The 20,966-nt window shown below is 43.7% G+C and overlaps 1 protein-coding gene across 1 annotated transcript in view; it reads left to right on the top strand.

The window, feature by feature from the left end:
- The first annotated feature begins 2,083 nt into the window (after positions 1-2,083).
- The window catches only part of RGS5 (regulator of G protein signaling 5), a 44,983-nt gene continuing 26,100 nt past the window's right edge, over positions 2,084-20,966 (top strand). The window contains exons 1-3 of the mRNA XM_053248227.1: positions 2,084-2,245; positions 4,269-4,334; positions 18,787-18,897. Of these exons, the coding sequence (XP_053104202.1) occupies positions 4,291-4,334; positions 18,787-18,897 (155 nt within the window). The 5' untranslated portion in view covers positions 2,084-2,245; positions 4,269-4,290. The remainder of the gene's footprint in view (positions 2,246-4,268; positions 4,335-18,786; positions 18,898-20,966) is intronic.

Raw genomic sequence — 20,966 nt, forward strand, 5'->3', positions numbered from 1 at the left:
AAGTAGCAGCGGCACGGAGCCATGCCGCTGCTACTCAAGAGCAGATAGCCCGGGTTTGCGGAGTGCTTGCTCCACAAACCCGGGCTAAGGGGTGGGCTACAGGAGCGGGTTAGCCGGATTTTCCTAGCCCGATTTTTTGTGATTGTAAGAATAGCCCCACTGACTTCAATCTGGTATTTACACTGAAGCATCCAGACTACCCATAATTTGCAATATCCTGTTTCAGCACTATCCTAAACGTCTTTATTTGTAAGCAAGCACCACTGAATTCAATGGGACATACATCTAGCAGTAGGGATGTGCAAAATGTTTCGAGCTCAAAATAGGCCATTTTGAATATTTCAAGCTCAAAGTATAATGCCCTTCAAATAAAGGGCCAGTTTCAAGCCTGAAACAAAACAACCCCGCTTCGACTCAAAACATTTAAAGTGTTCCGAGTGCCATTTTGGAGGGCTGTTTTCCTGGGGCAAGCTGTTCTACTGATTGGGGTCAGTGGGTAGACCAGGCCTCCACTCTGGACCTAGCATGTCAGCCTGCCTTGGAGGCCTGACCAGGCTTCTGCCTTAGACTTGGCACATCAGCTGCTTTGGAGGACTGGTTTACCTTGAGTCACTACTGCTTTGTGACTAGGTGAGTTTTGAACTAGGGACTTTTCCAGCTCACACTGTCAACCATCATATGACACCAGCTCTGAGTAGTGACCCTCAATTTACTCTCCAGCTCCACATTCAGTGTTGTGACTAATAACTGGTAAGCCTTGATTCTAAGAACTAACTAGCCCCATGCAAATTCAAATAGGCTGCCTGAGAAATTTTCCTGGTAGGTAGGTAGCTACCTAGCCACCTAATGATACAGTGGGGGTTGCCTAGGAAGTAAGAGGTTGCTGGTTTGAATCCCCGCTGGTATGTTTTCCCAGACTATGGGAAACACCTATATCAGGCAGCAGTGATATAGGAAGATGGCAATGGTAAACCCCTCCTGTATTCTACCAAAAACAACCACAGGGCTCTGTGGGTGCCAGGAATCGACACCAACTTGACAGCACAACTTTTCTTGCTTTAGGTAGATACTGTACCTAAAGAAGTTACAACTGGAATTACCCCTAGACTGGCTCCTGTGTGGAAGTGATTAGTTAAATCTGGAGTGAGTTAAAAATTAGTTGAAGATCTTTAATGGTGCTAAAATTGCTGAGATGGACTCCTCCTCCTCAGAAGTTGTACAAAAAAACATTTCTGGCAGTTGTTGCTATCCAAGAGGTGATAGCTGGCCAGAATGACATGTCTCCAATTTTCTCCTCCTCCACCAGCAATTTTCAATGGCTGAATATGATTTATTGTGTTAGGAGGTACGCACAGGACCATTTGGAAGCTCCGCCTGTCCTTCTGCTGCCACTGGATAAGCTGAATTGGAGATTTTCATCTACCTCTTGAAAGCATGCCTCATCATTCCTTTATAAAATTTAATGCTATTTTAATAACTTTATTTATATGACCTTTTGATGCCTATTGCACACCTTCACCAGCTGTGCTCAGGGCAGGTGCCCCATTGCCTCACCCTATATCTTCTAGTGTCCACAGTGAATAATTAAATGTTGGCCTATGTGGATAGTTGGGCCTAAATACAGAGGCATATCTAGAGTAGGGCAGCCAGGGCATGTGCCCTGGGCGCCACTTGAAGGGGGGCACCAGTGCCATGCTGCTTCCCACCCCCTCTCCAGTTCGCAGGGCAGGGGGATTAATTAAAAATATTTTTTATCTGTAGCCCCTTCAGGGGGCTTCCTAAATGCTGTGGGGAGGGGGGTCTGCAAAGCTCCTCCCCTGCCAGCTTCTTAATTTACAACCACAGCCTGCCCCGAGCTGATTTTCTGTCCCATTCAGGCCTATAAACATCGGTGTGGTGGCCATTTTGGAGGCTGCTATGCATGCTCAAATGGCCTCTGCAAGGCCTAGGGCCTTGCAGGGACCATTTGAGCATGTGCAGTGGCCATTTTGTTTTTGGTGGTCATTTTTTTAAATTTTAAAAATGGCTGCTGCACATGCTCAAGTGGTCCCTGTGAGGCCCTCAGTCTTTGAGCATGCCTGGCTGCCTCCAAAATGGTCGCTGCACTGATCTTTGCAGGCCTGAACGGGCCCAAAAATCAGCCCGGGACAGGCTGAGGCTGTAAATTAAGAGGCCAGCAGGGGGAGGGGGAACCTTTGTAGACTCCCCACAACAGTCTTTAGGAAGCCCCCCAAAGGGGCTACAGGTAAACATTTTGAAAAATAATTTAATATAAGTCAGTGAGAGCTGCTGCCCATCAGAGTAGACAATGCCAAACTAGATGGAGTGTCTGACTCAGTATAAAGCAGCTTCCTATGTATCTAAGTTGCTTCTATAAATCTTCAGGAAAGCAAACAAGCATCAAAATCCCAGTGTATGACTATCAGAAGTTTTATTCAGCACTTTATGGCTTCTGAGTTGTTGTTGTTTGTTTTTATTTTTTATTTTAAATCAAATATCTCTCTGGCCAAAAGGAATAGAAGGGCACTTCCAGACTTAATAAGTCTGTACTGTGATACTGTGTTTATTGGGTACATGTGTGTGCTACACAATGTAGTTTTCCATCCTTTGTCAGCCTGTACTGTTGATGGAACTGCCTTGGGGATGATTGGTCAACACCCCCAGTTGGGGTGAATGTGGGGAATTTAGCTTAAAAGGGCAGACAGTTAATTTGTGCAAGTGTCTGAACTCAAGAAAACTGGCTTGGGAGAGAGGTTTTAATTAACAAAAGGAGTTTATTGTAAGAACAAATAAAAGTAATTTTTGCTACAGTAAGAATGCAAACCCTATAAGAATCATTACTCAAAGTCTGAAGAGCTTGTGATAGGCAGCTCTTGCACTGCAGCCCTAGCCTACATATTCATTAAAATGATGTGGTATAGCCCTGAGGTGAAAGATTGGACTGTACCACTTCAGGGTTGGTAAACCCCTCCTGTATTCTACCAAAAGAAAACAATAAGGCTCTGTGGGTGGCAGGAGTAGAAATCGGCTTAACTGCATACTTTACCTTTACCTTTTACTTCAGCGTGCATGTGGGAATCAGGTTTTTGAATGTTTTTCAGCGTCCCCCTTTCAAGTTTGAGATTAAAATGTGGGAGACCATATATGCCACCCAGAGTTCCTTAGAAGAAGAGTGGAATACAAATGTAAAAAATAAATATCAAAGTAATTATTTCTTTGTTTCTCAGTTGTTGAATGCAGGGGGTTCTCAGACATGGGTCCCCAGGTGTTGGACTACAACAGCCATCACCCACAGTGGGTTTTTTGGCTGTGGTTGATGGGAGCTGTAGTCCAGCAACATCAGTGGGCACACATTTGAAAACCTCTGCTGGAATGAATTATGCTCCCTGTAGGGATCAATCATGGATGGCTCAGTCAATAGGGAGGCAACAATTTTAGGGATTGTTGGAAAACCCAGTTTACTGCTGAATTCTTACAGGAGCCTTGTGCTGATTTTGTGTGGGAGGTGGGCTTGTTTTTATATTTCCCTTCTAAGTTACTTTTTCCCACCCTACTGGAACAAAGCAGTTTTTATTCTAAGTTTGCATCAGATGTTTGGACGGGCGCAATTTCAGTGCTTGCCCTGGGTGCTGTTTTCCGTAGATACGTCTGATTGCAGTTTCAATAAATCCCTCCAGAGTCTACTAATTTCACCCTTGCTAACTGGGCTAAGAGAGGCACCTTTTAAAGGTGGTGGCTCTTTTGTATTTTACAGGGGAATAGCAACCATCTCTAAGCACAGCATTCCAGCACAGCATTCTTCCAGTGACTTGCTGGGCTCTTTCTTATGTTTCTTTTCAGTTTGTGAGCCCCTTTGGGACAGGAAGCCATCCTCATTCCTTTTGCTGTGTTGAGATCTTTTTGTTGTTGTTGAAAGGGATTATATAAATATTCTAATTTATTTATTTTGCCCCAATGATGCAGTGAAAGCCTGCACAGCCCATAACTTAGTCCACCCTGATGTCTGGCTAGTCCATTTCAGTTAACAGATGTGTCCACAATATCATGAAATGCAAAAAGAGATAAAAGGAAGGCCATGTCTGTCTCCTAATGAGGTCTGTGCCTGTCCAGCTACTGCTTCTCTGCTTGGAATTTCTGCATCAGACGTGATTGGCCGAAGGGGCTGGCCAGGATTCAAGGCAGCCTCTTTATATATTCCTGAAAAGAAGCAGGCTCTGTTGCAGACAGAACTTCAGCTTTCTCTCACACACAATCTTCTTGACATCCAGGACACCCTAACCACTTGGCAAGATGTGCAAAGGATTAGCAGCCTTGCCCCACACATGTCTGGAGAGGTGAGAGAACAAGTTTGCTACTTTGGAAGAGGGGGGTGAAGGGGAAGGATGGACTCAGGGGTGATGTTTCAGCAATTTTATCAGTTTATCAATTTAGTCTTTGTACATGCAAAGTGAAGAAATACGTTATTGGAATTAAGACAGGCCTGGCTACAAAATATCAACCCTTCAAAAAGCTCCTCTGCTGTACGGTACTCTTGTATAGCTCTGGATGGTTCATTTTTATGGGGATTGCACAGGAGAACTTCCCAGCAGATTGTGACCATATGGTTTCAAATCAGAATGGTTGGTTGGTCTGGATGGTTTCAAATCAGGAGAATATACATGAAGGATGCTGCCCTCAACATACTTACTGGGGAGTAATGAAACATATTTGTGAAGCAATATGCATAGGATAAGTCTGTATGTGGCTTGGAACTGAGCTTATTAGAAACGCAGCTGATCAATGTGTCTCCCATGATGTATGAGACCAGAAAGTTTAATTAGGTTTGGATTTATAAAGGTGATCTGTTATTTTGACAGATGCAAAGCTTGCCCACAACATGTCAGAGAACGAATGTAGTAAAGTGGCTAGGAGTGTGAGCTGCAATCCATAAAGTTCTTGGTTCACAACATCTTGCCTCATATGATGGGCAGGATTCAGCTCAAATCCTATTGATTTCCCATGGAGAGTGTTTTAAAGGATAGCATGGATCGGAGGCAAGCGGAGCCCACCCCCTGCCTGTGCCTTTTCCATCGAAACCACAAACCGAAAAGCTGTTTCCCCCCAGCAGGGTTCACTTCTGCTCTCAGACCCCCACCAGGAGAAAAATTTAAAAGAAATTTCAGAGAGAATAGGAAAGGGTGCAGGATTTAGTTCCCACACTCACCCATCCATGCTGCATTTGAAATTCACCCCACTCCACTCCTTTATATGGATTTTGTGGCAAGCCCAGTTCTGAACATGCATCTGCCACCATCCCTTTTAGTTTGGCCCTCAGTCACAAGCTTACTAGGTGACGTTAGGAACACTACTATTCCCCAGTCTCAGTTTGCCATCTGCCAGGTAATACTGACATGAATAGCTAAGGGACTTAGATTAAACTGAATAACAGCCTGAAGATAACACCTGAGATAAGAGGGTAAAGATGTATTTTATAGGCAGCTAATAATGACGACAGAGGCATTACCTTAAAACATGAGCAAACCTTTTGAACGTCTTCAACAAAACAAAGTGGAGGGGAAAGCTTCTGGGTCTGCTTTCATATGTCCCTTTTTCTATGATTTTGCACCACTGTTTACATAGGAAGCTGCCTCCTACTGAGTCAGACCATTGGTCCATCTAGCTCAGTATTGTCTACACAGACTGGCAGTGGCTTCTCCAAGGATGCAGGCAGGAATCTCTCTCAGCCCTATCTTGGAGATGCCAGGGAGGGAACTTTGAACCTTCTGCATGCAAGCAGGCAGGTACTCTTCCCAGAGTGGGCCCATCCCCTAAGGGGAATATTTTAAGAGTGCTCACACATGTAGTCTCCCATTCAAATGCAAACCAGGGTGGACTCTGCTTAGCAAAGGGGACAATTCATGCTTGCTACTACAAGATCAGCTCTCCTTGGTTCAGATCTGAACAACTCAACCCACAGGACATTTATTTCAAATCCTCTTGTTATTGTGTAGAGTAGTTGTAAGGATTACTGAGGTAATAAACTAACCAGGTGAAGTGATTTGAACACTCCTAAAGCACTATACAGATGCTAAGGATTATTATTTAATAGTGAGACCAGTTTGGGGCTTTGTATCACAAATGCTGTGTCGGGTTCGATTCAGCTGAGGGAAGCAGAAAAATAATCTGCTAGGCTTGTTGCATTGGCTTTGTAAAGCTTATGCACTGCTGACATTAGATTGGATTTTTGAGTGAAAGTGCATACCTTACAGGATTTGATGGCTTACAATAGGTACAATTGTTTTGCCTTGCAAGAGAGAAGGAGCAATATTCTACACCATGAGGTAAACAGCTAATTCCATGGACTGAGTGGTGTCTCTTTTAAAGACGCTGGACACCTTAACAATTCTTAGCATTAATTAATTAATTAATTAATTAATTTTTTTATCATTCAAAATATCTATATAGTACTTTTCAATAGATTCCTCAAAGCTGTTTACACAGACAAGACCAGACAACACTTTCCCTCCATGTGATTGCGGGGACAGAAAACACCTGTTCTGACATCTTTCCCAGGCATCCTGGCACAGTCCTTTATAATGTGTGGGAAGGGGCAGTTCACCCAAACTGCAAATCTGCGTGTGGCTCAAATACTACCGTAGTAGTTGGGTCACATGTACATATGGGCAGTTTGGACAAACCACCTCCCCCCCACCCGCCCCATGCAATAAAGGGAAGTGCCCAGAGGACGTTAGTAGGTCCAGGAAAGTTGCCAGGATGAGTGCACTCTTGGCACATCCACCTTCTTAATGCATGAGCTGGTTCTGAGGAGAAGAGTATCATCCAAACCAACCCACCGTTATTCACACAGCCTGTTAAATGCACTTATAGTAGTACGCTATAGGCTTGTTCAGACGTTCATGAGTGCAGCGGTACTCATGGTTACAGCTATAAAAGTGGGGAGCAAGTCCCACCCTGCCACTGTCACTCACCCCTCCTCCTCCCAGCTGCTCATCGTGACAATGCTATTTGTGTGAAGGGGGAAGCGCCCTAAGAGTGGCGGCTGACACTTCTGTGAAGAGGTGCACCTAGGTAATTTTGGAGCCTGGACTTAAAGGCCTTTGGAGCCCCCCCCCCCCCGCTCTGCAAATTAACCATCATCATGCTCGGCCAGGTGACCACACCACCCTGCACAGACTAAAGGGGATTTGGGGGCCCCAAGGGCTGTGGAGGCCCTGCACTTTGGCCCCAAAGTCCAGTGGTAAGAGCGCCTCTGCTTCTGTGAGCAGCGGCAGCCCAGATTGTCTGAGGCTAGAGAACAATTTGTTATGGAGCTGCTAACAAATACAGTTTGTTATTGTTGTTGTTAGTACCAAACATCACAGCTATGGCACTTCCCCCTTCACCCAAACAGCACTGTAACCATGCGTGCCTGCAGGGGCATAACAAACCCATGACGGCCGGTGTTCCTTCCATCTCCAGTCTCCACTGCTGGTTTGTGGGGGCTGGTGCTCACTTTTCTGCATGTCCCCCTGCCTTGCTGCACTGTCTCCATTTGTTGCTGCCGCTGCCACCCCCCCCCCGAGACTCTGCTGTTTTGGGATGAGGGTGTGTGTGTGTGTGTGTGTGTGTGCGTGCGCGTGCGTGCGCGCGCGCCATGCGTTCCATCCCCTCACTCACAGCTCCTGCTGGGAGCTCCTGACAAGAGCCATGAATGAGGGGATGGGATGGGATGTGTCCTCGCTCTCGCTCTCTGCCCCATAACAGCAGAGTGTGTAATGGGGTTGGCAGAAGTGGCAAGAAGAGGAGGAGGAGAAGGTGGTGGAGGCAGCCACCATTGCCATTACACTCCCCTCTGTTTTGGGGTGAGACAAGTGACACGAGAGAGGACACATCCTTTTCCATCCCCTCACTCTTGGCTCCTGCTGGAACTCCCGGCAGGAGCTGTGAGTGACGGGATGGGACATGTGGCAACCCCTGCTTGCCCGGAAACAGTGAGGAGTGTAATGGGGTGGTAGTGGTAATGGTAATGGGGAGGGAGGCAATGTGGCAAGGCTAGTCAGGGGGCCATGCAAAAGGGCAAATGAATGCATGTACAGTCATTTACACAAAAACATATACTGTACAGACACCTGTGTACAATATAATGTCTGAATAGGGAGGGCTAGAGAGATTTTCTCTTAATTGGTTTAATTTAATTGGTAGCCACATGGTGGTGGAATGGGGGAGGCTGTGTGCATTGATTACCAGCTTCCGTCTCCATATTGTAGGTGGAGGTGGGGGCTGAAAAGGAGAGAGGAAAGGAGCTTGCTTAAGGCTACCTCACCCGTCTGTGGCTGAGGTGAGATTTGAACCAAGAGAAGTCCCAGCTCATGCTTTCAGCCATTACACCACCTAACCTTCCTCAACTCCTGAATGTACCTTTCTCTACCATATGGAAACACACACACACTTTAAGATTTAGATACTGCAACTTTGTACAACCTATTTCCCTGCTACTCTGTTTTTCAGAAACTGATATTTTGTTGTAATATTCTTATGTGTCAGATTTAGATTCTACAGTGCAAAACCTTTTAAAACAAAAGAGAAAAAACAAAACAAGAGGCCAATAAACTAGGTGTTGGCTATGAAGTGGAAGACGTTATGGGAGACACCACTTCATATTTAACACCTAGTTTATTGGCCTCTTGTTACTGGGAATGATTAAGAAGAATGAGGAAAAATTAAAATGTACAGGGAACAGGCTATAAGATCTTGCACTAATACTGTATATATTTAACTGCAGTTACTGTTTTATAAGATAAGAAGTTAAAAAGTATAGACTTGGGGAGTGATATTGTCCTTGAATGCAGGGAATTTAATATTTGCCAATTAGATGTCAGGGAGAAGGGTGCTACCTTAGTTTTCTCCCCAGTGTGCTAGTTTTCTATGTGAAGGGGTTTTTCTTTTTCTGTAGGAGAGTATTCAAGTGCTCCCTGCTCTGCCTCAGTCTGAAATGCTACAGTCCAGATACCACGGGGTGCGGCGGGGGGGTGGGATATTAACACATCCCCAGGGTGATTCTACCCCTTTCCCTTGGCTCATCTACCTGCTCTGTGTCCACACCCAGTGCTTGTCATCCTTCTATTCCAGCATCACTGCCAGTAAATTCTGAATTCCTAGTAACCTTGCAATTAAAGAAAACAAACTGGTGGCTGTCAATAATTTTTATGAGTCATAGGCTATGACAACAGAAACACTGTAATAAAATCACAGAATAAAATCAACAAGAATCAGGTCCCAAACATGAAAGCAATCGTGGCGATGTACTATCAGTCTAAGATGGATCAAGCCTGGTTTTAATCAGAGGCTCAACTGAACAACAATCCAAACAGGGGTGTAGCTATAATTGAGCGGATGCGTTCAAAGAACCCGGGCCTTGCAGCTCCTGAGAGCCCTCCAACTCCACACCCCTCTCTATTTTCTTCATTATCTCCCTCACTCCGAGGGACTGCCGGGGAGAGGGGTGAACACAGACTCCCTCTCTCCTAGCTACGCCCCTGAATCCAATGACCATTAAACACAACCAGACTTATAATTAAAGACTTATAAGTAGCCAATAATAACCACAGAGTTCCTAACTTGAATCAAGCAGAAAGAAATGCCATTGCCTTAAGATGACAAAGCAAATTGGAGGCGGAGGCTTCTGGATCTTCAGCATCGAGATGTTCTCTTTCTAGGATTTTAGACCTCTGTTTGAATTCAGATTCAAACCTCAGTTGGGTATAATTTCACAGAGCTCACAGGGAAGGCGGAGTCCTGTCAAGACTGTGTTATTAGCCACGGCCAGTTTTCACACAAATTACTTTTTGTGATTCCAACCACAGTTGAGCAGGGAATGTGCAAAACATTTTGACTTGATACGGGCCATTTCAGGTGTTTCAAACTCGGAACAAAACAACCCCATTTTGATTCGATATGTTTTTACATTTCAAGTGCCATTGGGGAGGCCTGTTTTCCCCTTTCTGATTAGTTTTCTGGCACTGGCTTCCAATTGGCTTGCAATCTCCTTGCTTCTTGGTTGGCTTGTTATTATACAAATCAAGTGTTCTCATGGGCAACTGTGTGGCTGGGGGAGGGAGAACACAAAATGAGGGAGTTTCAAAATGTATTCAAAAGGACTAGGAAACAGAGAGAGTCCTTATACTGTACCTCTCTTGAAGAAGTTACATAAGAAGAGAAGGAAGGTTTGATTTTGTGGTTTTCTCAGCACTGAGTATAATATGCTGTGCTATTACACATATAACTATCTGGTTTTGCTGGATCTCAGATCGACAAAGGCAGAACTTCGGTGTCTGTCTTCCTTGAGTTGTGGTTTGTTTTGTTCCTGAGATAGTTTTGTTTAAAATAGATGCATTAGTGGATAGATCAAGAGTTCAGCAATGTCAGTGGGAGCCTTGACAAGCAAGGATTATATATAGTTGTTTGATCCCTCTTGTTGCTTTAGCAAGCAAAAAAGCCCTTGCTTGCATCACTTGTAGTTGGTAGGTGCAGTGTTCATTTGCACTTAGAAAATTCCATAATCAGTCAAAGACACATCCAGAGCTTCTCTTGTTAGGAGTCAGGGCCAAACCGGATGTTAAAGCAGATTGCAGAGCAGATTGCAGAGCAGTGAGTGAAACACAAATTAGTCTCAAGGCCAGATATGGATCTCATCACAGCAATCACCAAGAAATATTACTTACACACAGAGACAACTGCTACTATCCAATCCCACCAAATAAGAACTAAAATGTTCACAGGCCCAGGTAACAGCGAACACTTCCTTTTCCACCTGAACATAGCACCACTCCATGTCACTAAGACATCAAGAAATGAATGCGCCTGTGCGTTTTCCATGCCCTGGTTGAATCTGACTAAGCACAGCTCCCAAGCCATGTGAGGAAGCATCCACAGCCACAATTATTGGGTACTTTTCAGAAGTGCGAAAACCAGAGAAGAAAACTGTCATTTTACAACTGCAAATATACCTCTTTGTGCATATTAATCCCAGGTCCACAGAACATCTCTGTGGAGAAGTTACTGTAAGGGCTTTGTGACTTGTGCAAGACTTTCCTTTGGGCTTTGGCACTGCTATTGTCCTGCACACCAGTCCATTAGCCCATCTACTGGGGAAATGACACCCATTTCCCCATCCTGGCTAATTCATATTTGACTTTAGCTTATCAAGGCATGGGCACCCAGTAGGGTGCTGTCAACGCAAAGGGCAAGGCTGATGGCTTCAACTTCATTTTATATTGTCCTGAAAGTTTTGCCTAGTCCTGTAAAAACACGGGGATATGCATCAAGAATCCATGTGATGTTTTGTGCAATGTTGTCAAGTCTCTGCACAAGTCATAAGTGGTGTAGTGCAGGCAGTCCCAACAGGGGTGTATCAAGGTCCTGTATCACATACACAAGTTGATATAGAACCCTCTTTTTCCAGCATAGCTTGAAACTGTCCCAAGACCTGCAGAGGGTTGTTATTGGTACCCTACAACATTTTGGTTGAGGGAATTAAACACCCATCTTGGGACAGGTCATAGACTTCCTTGGGAATGGCAGTAACTGCAGCTCCTTATTAATTTTAAATTGATTTTTTGTTGCCATTCAAGTTGATACTGGTGTATCATGATGACATTTGATCAATAGAGGATATAGAGTCTAAAAAGATAGGTTGCCCTGATTCCTCATCACTGTCTTGCAGAATGTCTTCTTGAACCATTTGCAGATTGAGGGAGTTCTGCAGACGGCGGCAAAATGCCCTATTTCATGGCAGCGCCTACATTCCACATCTTTTGCTGGGCATTGTTGCCAAGTTTGGGTAGATTTTTTACCACAGCGCCCACACTTGCTGTCTCCAGAGTTTCTGTCTGATTTACTTCCCCAGATTCCATTAATGGTGATGGTTTAAGTTGACCCTTAGGTCAAACTATCTGATTCCCCTTTTTAGCCTTTACAATGTCCACATTATCAGGCAGCATATTGTTTGGGGTAGTTGCCTGCAGATCCAGCTGTTGATTCATTATGGTTTCATGAAGGTGCATCCGTTGAAATTGAGGATCCAGCTGTAGTTGAGTATCTTTTTTTTTTTTTGTATTTTATATCTTTTATGTCCACAACAATCCTGTCTCTTATAAGCTCCTCTTTGAGAGCTCCATAGTTACATTGCTCACCTAAGGCATTCATAGCAGTAATAAAGGCTTCTGCAATTTCTCCTAGTTCCTGGCATCTCCTCTTAAATTTAATGCTTTCATATATGGCATTTCGTCTCCCAATGAAATAATGATCAAAAGTTTCTTTCACTTTCTTGTACTCTTTTTGGTCTTTTGTAGTGAGGGGTGAACCACACAGAACATCCTCTGCAGTGTCTCCCATAGTAAAAACGAGAGGATTGACTTGGTGTTCCTGTGCTTTCTGCATTAAGCCAGAAATAATCCTTTACCTCTCATATCTTCTAATCCAGATGGGCCAACTGCTTGAATTTTGAAAAATTAAATTTCTGAAGATGGGCCATGTTTGTTAAAGGATCCATAGGTTTCCAAACTCAAGTCCTTAAAATTTCCCTTGGCTGTATCCTTCAGCAAATAACCACAATCTCTCCTTACCCCCTCCTCCCCGCCCATTTTGTGGGTTTTTAAAAATTATTCTTTCTTTGCTGACTCATAGAAAGGATCCCATTCTGACACCATGTAGTGTTTGCAAAGAAAGACCAACAGCCATTTTAGAAGAACACAAACCGAAGAAGAAGCCTCCCAGGGGAGGCAGTCCTTGTTCCTTTGTTTAACTCCACCTGTTAACATGTTAAACCTTTAACCCTGTAAGTTATTAGATGTAAACAGTTATTTGTTTGTTTATTCATTCGATTTATATACTGCCCTTCCAAAAATGGCTCAGGGCTGTTTACATCAAACTAAAAACAATTAAAATCAAAACTCTAAAAACAGCTTAAAACTAATTAACTGTTAAAACATTCAAACAGTTAAAAACCCTGGAAAACCAGGGCAAACATTTAAAACAATTTAAAACAGTTTACAACCATTTAAAAACCCTGGAAGGCCTGGCCTCTCTTGAAGATCAATAAAGAATTAAGATTGCGGATTTCTGCTGGGAGCGCATTCCACAGCCCAGGAGCAGCTACAGAAAAGGCCCGCCTCTGAGTTGCCACCAGACAAACCAGTGGTAACTGGAGACGGACCTCCTCAGATGACCTTAACACAACAGTGTATAGGACCTCCTCAGATGACCTATACATTATTATGCCACACCATCCACCACACAATGCTGGCTCATCTCTATTTAGGCATGGTACTCTGCCAGACCACATTAATTCTATTATTTTTTCAGTGCTCATCCAGCTAACTCACTCATTTTGAGGGTTAGAATTACTGATTCAGGGTCCCAGTGCAGGTACAACAATTTTGTATTTTGTATCCCCTAGTTTCCTGGGGATGCCCCTTTCAAAAATATACCAACTTGAATCCACATGTCAATGCACACTGATTTGTGTGATATGTCACTGAACCAGAAGCACAGGAAGCCATTCTCTGGTCTCTGTCATTTCAAAGAATTTGCAGATCTGCTTTTGCTTCCGGGCGTTTCCAGGTAAGCCGCTCAACAGCGGCAAAATGCTTCTGTTCAGGCAAATTGCATTCAAAACATAAAAGCAAAGTGCCCAGCAGGGGGAGCAGTCTCACAAAAACTAACAACCCCCCCCCACCAACTAGCAACTTTTTTACGCCAGATATATGACGTTATAATCCTATATCACAGTGATTAATTCAAAACAAGGCATTGGAAATATGAATAGCACCCTGCTGTCAGCGTAGGGACTGCAGTGTCACAACACAGGAAGTGTGGACGCACAATTCAGAGATTTGTCGTGACCCTGTTGCAGGGTCTAATCTGGAAAATTAATCTGGTGATTTACCTGTAAACGGTATTGAAATTGTGTTTTTGCTAGGAGTCTTTGCTTTGATCTAAGAGTTCAGGTCATTTGGCCAGCAGGACACGCAAATAATATGGTTTAGTGGAAAAGAAAGCTCTGTAGATGAAACTTGACCAGAGCAAAGCAAATTTATGAAGTAATCGATAAGATCCAGAAGTGAGAGGGACATTAATCAGCTGTTATTTTTGTACTTTGCCACCAAAAGAGGCAGAAAGGTAATAGGTTTGATGCCACAAGTGCATGTGTTCCTCTTCTCTTGGGCCAGCCTGGAACCATGGTGAAAATTAGGAGAGCCTCATTCAGATATATTGTACATGTGTACAGTTGTCCAGACACGTGTACATTTTTTATCAATACTGTACTCATGTTCATTGTAAACCTGTACGTGGGTACAGGCCCCTTCAAACAGAACACAGGAAGCTGCCATGTACTGAGTTAGACCATTGGTCCATCTAGCTCAGTATTGTCTATATAGACTGGCAGCGGCTTCTCCAAGGTTTCAGGCAGGAGTCTCTCTCAGTCCTAACTGCGCCAGGGAGGGAACCTGGAACCCTCCTGCTCTTCCCAAAGCAGCCCCATCCCCTAAAGAGAATATCTTTTAGTGCTCACACATGTAGTCTCCCATTCAGATGCAAACCATTCTGCTTAGCAAAGGGGGCAATTCATGCTTGCTACCACAAGACCAGTTCTCCTGGGTATAGATGGAAATACTCTCCTGAGTATAGATAGAATCATTGCAGGGTATAGATAGAAAGTATACTGCTGTATGTGCATTCAACATAATTTTGAATAACTGTACATGCATAAAGTTCCCTATGTGTGTACACAGACTGTACATAGGTTGAATGTTATTTGTGAATAGGGCTGAGGACCACCAGCAAGTTGAGTCCCCCCACCTTTTTTGTTTTGTTTTAGAGACAAATCAGAAGCCTGGCCTAAAACTAAATTTAAATAAAATTTGCATGTTATTCATCAGGCATAAACGTTTCAAGGGAGGCCAAAGAGTTTAAATAAGAGTAGCAAGATTTCTCAGGTGTGGATGGGGCTTTTGCACATTCCTTCTCCTAGGTCTAGTTCCCATAGTGTTAGACCTGTGTCTGGGCTGTACCACTTCAGACAGTGAGTGGGAGCTCTCATGATTGAATGTTGCTCTATGGAATGGAATGGAATGCGAAAAGCCCTATGTAAAGAAAACTAGCTTGGCCAGGCAGAAGAGTTCTAGCCTTCTACCTGACATACTAGTTTTCTATGGGCATGGAATATTTTGGTATGGATGAGCATTCCATCATATGACTATCACCTACCACTGAAGTGACATGGGTTTTACCTGTGGGCTTTCCCAGGTTTGCCACCACATTGAGAACTAGATCTTAGTTTCTCTTGGGAGGATGGAATGGCTTCCCCTTTGTTTTGATCAGTCTGAGAAACTCCCACTGAATGAGGTAAAAATAGCTAGACACAGCAATTTTTTTAAAAATCCAACCAAAAAAAGACACTAAATTGTTGTTGTTAGTTATCTTCTAGAAGTATAAATACCAGAAATATGTTTTGTTTGAAGCTCCTCATGTTAGTTGTTTTTCCGGTGCTCTGTGGCCTCCAAGATATAAAGTATTTTTTCTCATATTGGGATTAGGGGGAGGTGTAATTTGGATACATTCTTACTGTGCAATTATAACGAGAGTATCCTTACCCAAGAGACACCTCGGTCAAAAGAGAGCATGGGGACTTAGCCACCCTTTGGCCCACGGAAAAGGCTTTCCCTAGGTCAAGCGAATAGATTTCTTGGAACTGCTCATTATGGAAATAGCCTTAGCATCTGCTGACGTCCTCCAAAGAGACTGATGAGTAAGGCTTTGATTCCAGGCTCTGAAAAGTCAAGAACATAACGGTCAGTCTTCAGAACCCTGGGATTTCCTCTGAGTGTACAGCAAGAAAGAAAGAGAGAAAGACTTGATGAACAGGGAGATATTCATGCATCCTTTGATAAATTGTCTTTGGCATGTTTGGGAAAGTCAAACAGACACTCTCTGGTTTCTCATGAGGATGTTTTAGAACTTCCTTTCAGGAAAGTTAAAACAAAAAAAGGAGGGAGTAAAACCCACACGGAAAAGAGAGCAACTGGTTTTCCATACAACACGTGCTTAATTGCAAATATTTGTTCTTTATAGAATATCTATTAGCCACAATAACAATGAAACCCCAATGGTTTAAGGACACCTTAAAGCATTCCATGCTACGAACATACAAAAGAGAGTGGCTGTCACTTTCATTCCCTACTTGTGAGCATTCACAGGCCAAAAAAACAAAAAAGACTGGAAGATGTAAACCTGACTGATCTGGCAAGGCTATTCTTATGTTTTGATGAATTAGAGGCGGGGTGGAGGGAGAGGAATGAGGGATATATTATATGTTTGCTTTTTAATATTTAAGTTCCTGCTGTTCCCTGTTAAAGGACAGAGGGTATCCAGATGTTGTGACTGGTTCAGCTTATAACAGGGTTAGTTCCCTGGAGAGAAGCATGTTGTTGTTGTTTGTTTATTAATTCAATTTCTATACTGCCCTTCAAAAAATGGCTCAGGGTGGTTTACACAGAGAAATAATAAATAAATAAGATGGATTCCTCTCCCCAAAGGGCTCACAATATAAAAGAAACATAAGATAGACACCAGCAACAGTCACTGGAATAACTGTGCTGGGGGTGGATAGGGCCAGTTACTCTCCCCCTGCTAAATAAACCACATTAAAAGATGCCTCTTTGACAAGTTAGCAAAGTTAGTCACATGATAATATCAAATAGAACTGTGTATATTTTGCAGCTTGATCTATGCAAGTTTACTCAGAAGCAAGAGCAATCACAGGAGGAAAAATACACTCTTTTTCTGTTAATAACAATTTTCAAAAGATTTCTTATGTAACCATCAGCGTAACCATCAGCCAAGAAAATAATCACTATGATTATGTTTATGAAAGATCAATGAATGCACAATATTATAATTGTATCAGTACAATATTATTGCTTAGATTATGCCCCCATGTAAGAGCACTCACTTGAAATGCACCTAATGCCCCAATAAACAGTTGACAGTACTTGCAACTTTTGAATTTGTCTATGATTTTCTGCTGATGAAGGGAAGCAGCCATTTGATTCTCTCCCCCCACCCCCGCCCTTCTCTCCCCCCACCACTGCCCTTGTGCTCAATGAGCTCAGTTGGGGCAAATTCTTGTAGGATTTTCTTGACAGCCAATAACAATGTTTGTTTATTTGTTTAGTTATTGTTAGATTTATATACTACCTTTCATTAAATTATCCCAAGGTGGGATAATTATATAGATTCTACTGAGAGGAGTGAGTTCCAGCTGACTTCCAAAGCACACTATTTAGTGTTTGATCAAGGTCATTGATTTGTGAGTTGCAGAGGGAAGTGCTCTGATTCCTAATACACGCATGGCTGCTTCACGAGGGCTGAAGTGAAAGGGGCCTCTGATCAAGCACAATATCCTTGACTGCAAAATGTCAACATTTCCCTACTTGGAAAAAAACAGGTGCATCATGGGCTCAGCTATTCCTGCTGTCCTCACATCCTTGATGGGAAATGTGTCAGGGTACCAGCTAGTGTAGTCCACTGTGACTAATATATAATGATACTCCACAGACATCTGGGCAAAGGCCCTATAAATCCATGTCTATTTGCTCAAAAGCTGTCAAACACTGAGGTTCAATAGAAATAATATTCCTGGCCATTTTCTTGGCCCCATGGTCAAGCACTACTAGATACTCCCCTGCTTCTGTAGCCAGGTTCTTCATATAGGTTCTTCTTTGGGGACCCATCATCTCATCCTCACTCACCAACTTTTCTCTGTCAATTCTCCAGGGTTGGGTCTTGTTTCTGAACTGTCCACAATGATAGGTTGTAGGTATGTGCCCAAACTGCGGTTCAAAGCATGGTTGAAGCATTTTTGGAAATTTGGATTTGGAACTTGGAGAAAAAAATCTGCTGCTCCATGCAGCTTCCTGTTGGGGCAGTGTGCATGCATGAATGCCATGTGTGTGCTGGAGCCACACACATACCTAATAGGTTTGTTCTCCACCCATTAGATCTGTCCTCTGGCTGAGTGAACAAGATCCACAGCTCTTGTCTTCTCTCTCAGGGTCTGTCTGTACTGTTGTGTTCATGATGGGTGTGATCTCCTGGTAAATCCATGCCAAATAGAGATGTCTCATCCTAATGGTACAGGATAGAGCAGTTCTACTTGCATCAAGTCTACCTTCATGGTGATTTTTCTATGTGTTAAGAGCATTCAATCACAAGTTATTGGCACATGTGTTCAAGCGGATAAGCTATAACTGCTGTCGGCAGCATTGGTATGTCTTCTGGCAGCAGGTGAATGCAGAATAAGCATAGTCCTACGGTAATATCCAATATGGCTTTCATGTGCCATCCCCGCCCCCAACTGTCTAGACTGTCAATGGCATATTATAAATATTAAAATATTAAGTGAGCAGATGATTTGTACAATTTGAAAATAAATAACTTTGCCCTACAAAAATATAGGGGGAGGAGGAGGAAAGATTGGACATTGGAGGAATGCATGGAGCACAAGGTAAAGGCAGAATGGCAACAGACTTCTATGTATTAAACTAGACTAAAAGAAGGTGATGAGGAATGCTTTAAAGGTCACTTCAGTGGAGACAATGATGCTCATTACAGAATTTAGGAGAAAGGTGGCTGAACCTACCTCTCGAAAATAGCAGTAAGTGACAGCTGCTGAAACGGAGTGTCTTTCTTAGTCCAGCATTTATTGATAGCTACACTCATGTATTTTCTCTTAATCTCTCAATCCAGAGCCAAGGAGATCAAGACCAAATTGGGCACACTCCTCCAGAAGCCTGATTCGACTATTGACCTGATTATCCCTTACCCAGAGAAGCCCGAGAAGTCAGCAAAGGCCCAAAAGTAAGAACACAACCATTGATCAATTTATGATCTACCTTTAAAATGGATATTTAACCAGCCTTGTGATCCTGTTGACTGCTGAGTTTGTTTCTATTTTAATGAGGACCATTTCTTATGAAGGTGGGAGTGAACTCTCACAAGCCACTTATGCAAAAGTAATAAAAATTCTAGGAGATTTTTTTGTGATATAAATGTCAAAGTGAAGACTTATGAAATGAAGTTATTTTTCTTCATTCTTGAGGCACACAGATTTTCTCTTGGGGACAGTAATGCTATTACCTTTTTCATAGGTACTATGAGTTGAGATGCATTTCTCTTTTAAAGAGTATCTTGAAAAAACACTGAGAATGTTCAGATGGGGTAAATCATGGTGTGTGTGTGTGTGTGTGTGTGTGTGTGTGTGTGTGTGTGTGTGTGTAGAGAGAGAGAGGAGTAAGAGCAGAGAGTAGCTACAAAAATTAAGCATTGGAACTGGAAGATGGACAAATCTGACTAAGGGCATGTAAGGCAATATAAAGCTAAAGTGGCAAAACTGTCATGGCTTTTCCTCAAGGAATGTTGGGAATTGTGATTTTGTGGAGCAACTATAGCCTCTAGCAAAATTCTCAGCACCCTCACCATTTCTCACATGCATAAGATTGCCTGGTGTCCTGAGACTCACACCCTGAGATCCGGGGCCAAACTAGACAGAACATTAACCGCAATGTTTGGCCCTTCTGTTTTTTATGTTAATACAAAGAGCAACTGTGATAATGGTCCCTATCTGGATCAGGGCCACTGCACTAATCTAGACCAGGCCCCCTCTGGCTAGTTTTCAATGTTTTGATTAGTAAAATAATCAAAACAGGCAGGGCCAAACAACATGATTTCTTTCGCATCTCGTCTGGCCCTAAGAGGATTGAGCCTGGGAGGACAATGGTGTGCTTTGCTCTTAAGGGGAGAGAGCTGGTAGGGTGGGGCACAGACCACTGGCACCTGACAGGAGATAGAAGAGGGGGCCCCAACAGGTCAAGGGAAGGGCATGGCAGTGCCTCCAGGTGTCTGATGCAAAGTGGAGTGACTAGCAAAAGCTCCCAACCCAAACTGAAGCTACTCTGCCCTCTTTCTTTTGGCCCCTCACCTTGAGATTCTACTCTTTCCCCTGGAGAAAAAGGTACAACACTGAAACTCCAGGTCAAGCCCTCCTTCCTGATCATCTTTCACGTGAAACTTTATTGGTAACTCTCAACAAAAAGACCCTTTATTGCACAAAAGAAAAACTAACCAGTTGAAACACATAAGGTGTTTCGGTGTAACACACCATCCTCAGCTAAACACACAAATAAGTACAGATAAAAACCTCCTCTGTTCCCCAGCTGTTAAAATTCCTTAGACGTGATGACACTCTGTTCCATGACTGGCAGAGAGCTAATGAGCGGGGGGCGGGAGAGAGAAGGGGAATTACCTGGTCCTTCTCAGAGGCCAATAAATTTTATGGCATCGACAGGGGTGCACCTAGGTAATTTTGGAGCCCAGACCTGAAGGGCTTCAGAGCCCAACCCTCCGCTTGAGGGTTTGTGGGGGGGTGGGTGTCAGGGGCCAGTTAAATTTCTTTCCCTTACTTTTTTTCAACCGCTGCTGCACGGCAGAGACGGGGATGGCCAGTGCGGTGTGCAGCATGGGCACTCGAGGGGAGACCAAGGTGGGGGAGGAGGCGGCAAAAGCTCTCTCCCTAAGCCCACTTGCCATCCAAACGAGAGCTCGGGCTGTTTTCAGCCCATTCTGGGCTTATGCGCAAGCATGTGCGTGTGTGCACAAAGAGCCCCTAAATGGGCTGGAAATGGCCCAACCTCTCATTTGGGTGGCAGGTGGGCTCAGCGAAGGAGCTCTTGTGGCCTCCTCCTCCCCCCCCCGCCATGGTGTCTCCCCTTGAGTGCCTGCACCCCGCCAGCCAAATGAGTCTTTGCTTGTTTACGAAGCGGCGGTTGAAAAAAAGGTTAAAAAATATTTAACTTGCATGGAGGGTCAGTGGTGGAGCCCCTGTGGTGGAGCCACTGACCAGTGGTGGTCAGTGGCTCGGGAGCCCCCCC

This window comes from Hemicordylus capensis, chromosome 4 (genome assembly GCF_027244095.1).
Source record: "Hemicordylus capensis ecotype Gifberg chromosome 4, rHemCap1.1.pri, whole genome shotgun sequence".
Taxonomy (NCBI): domain Eukaryota; kingdom Metazoa; phylum Chordata; class Lepidosauria; order Squamata; family Cordylidae; genus Hemicordylus; species Hemicordylus capensis.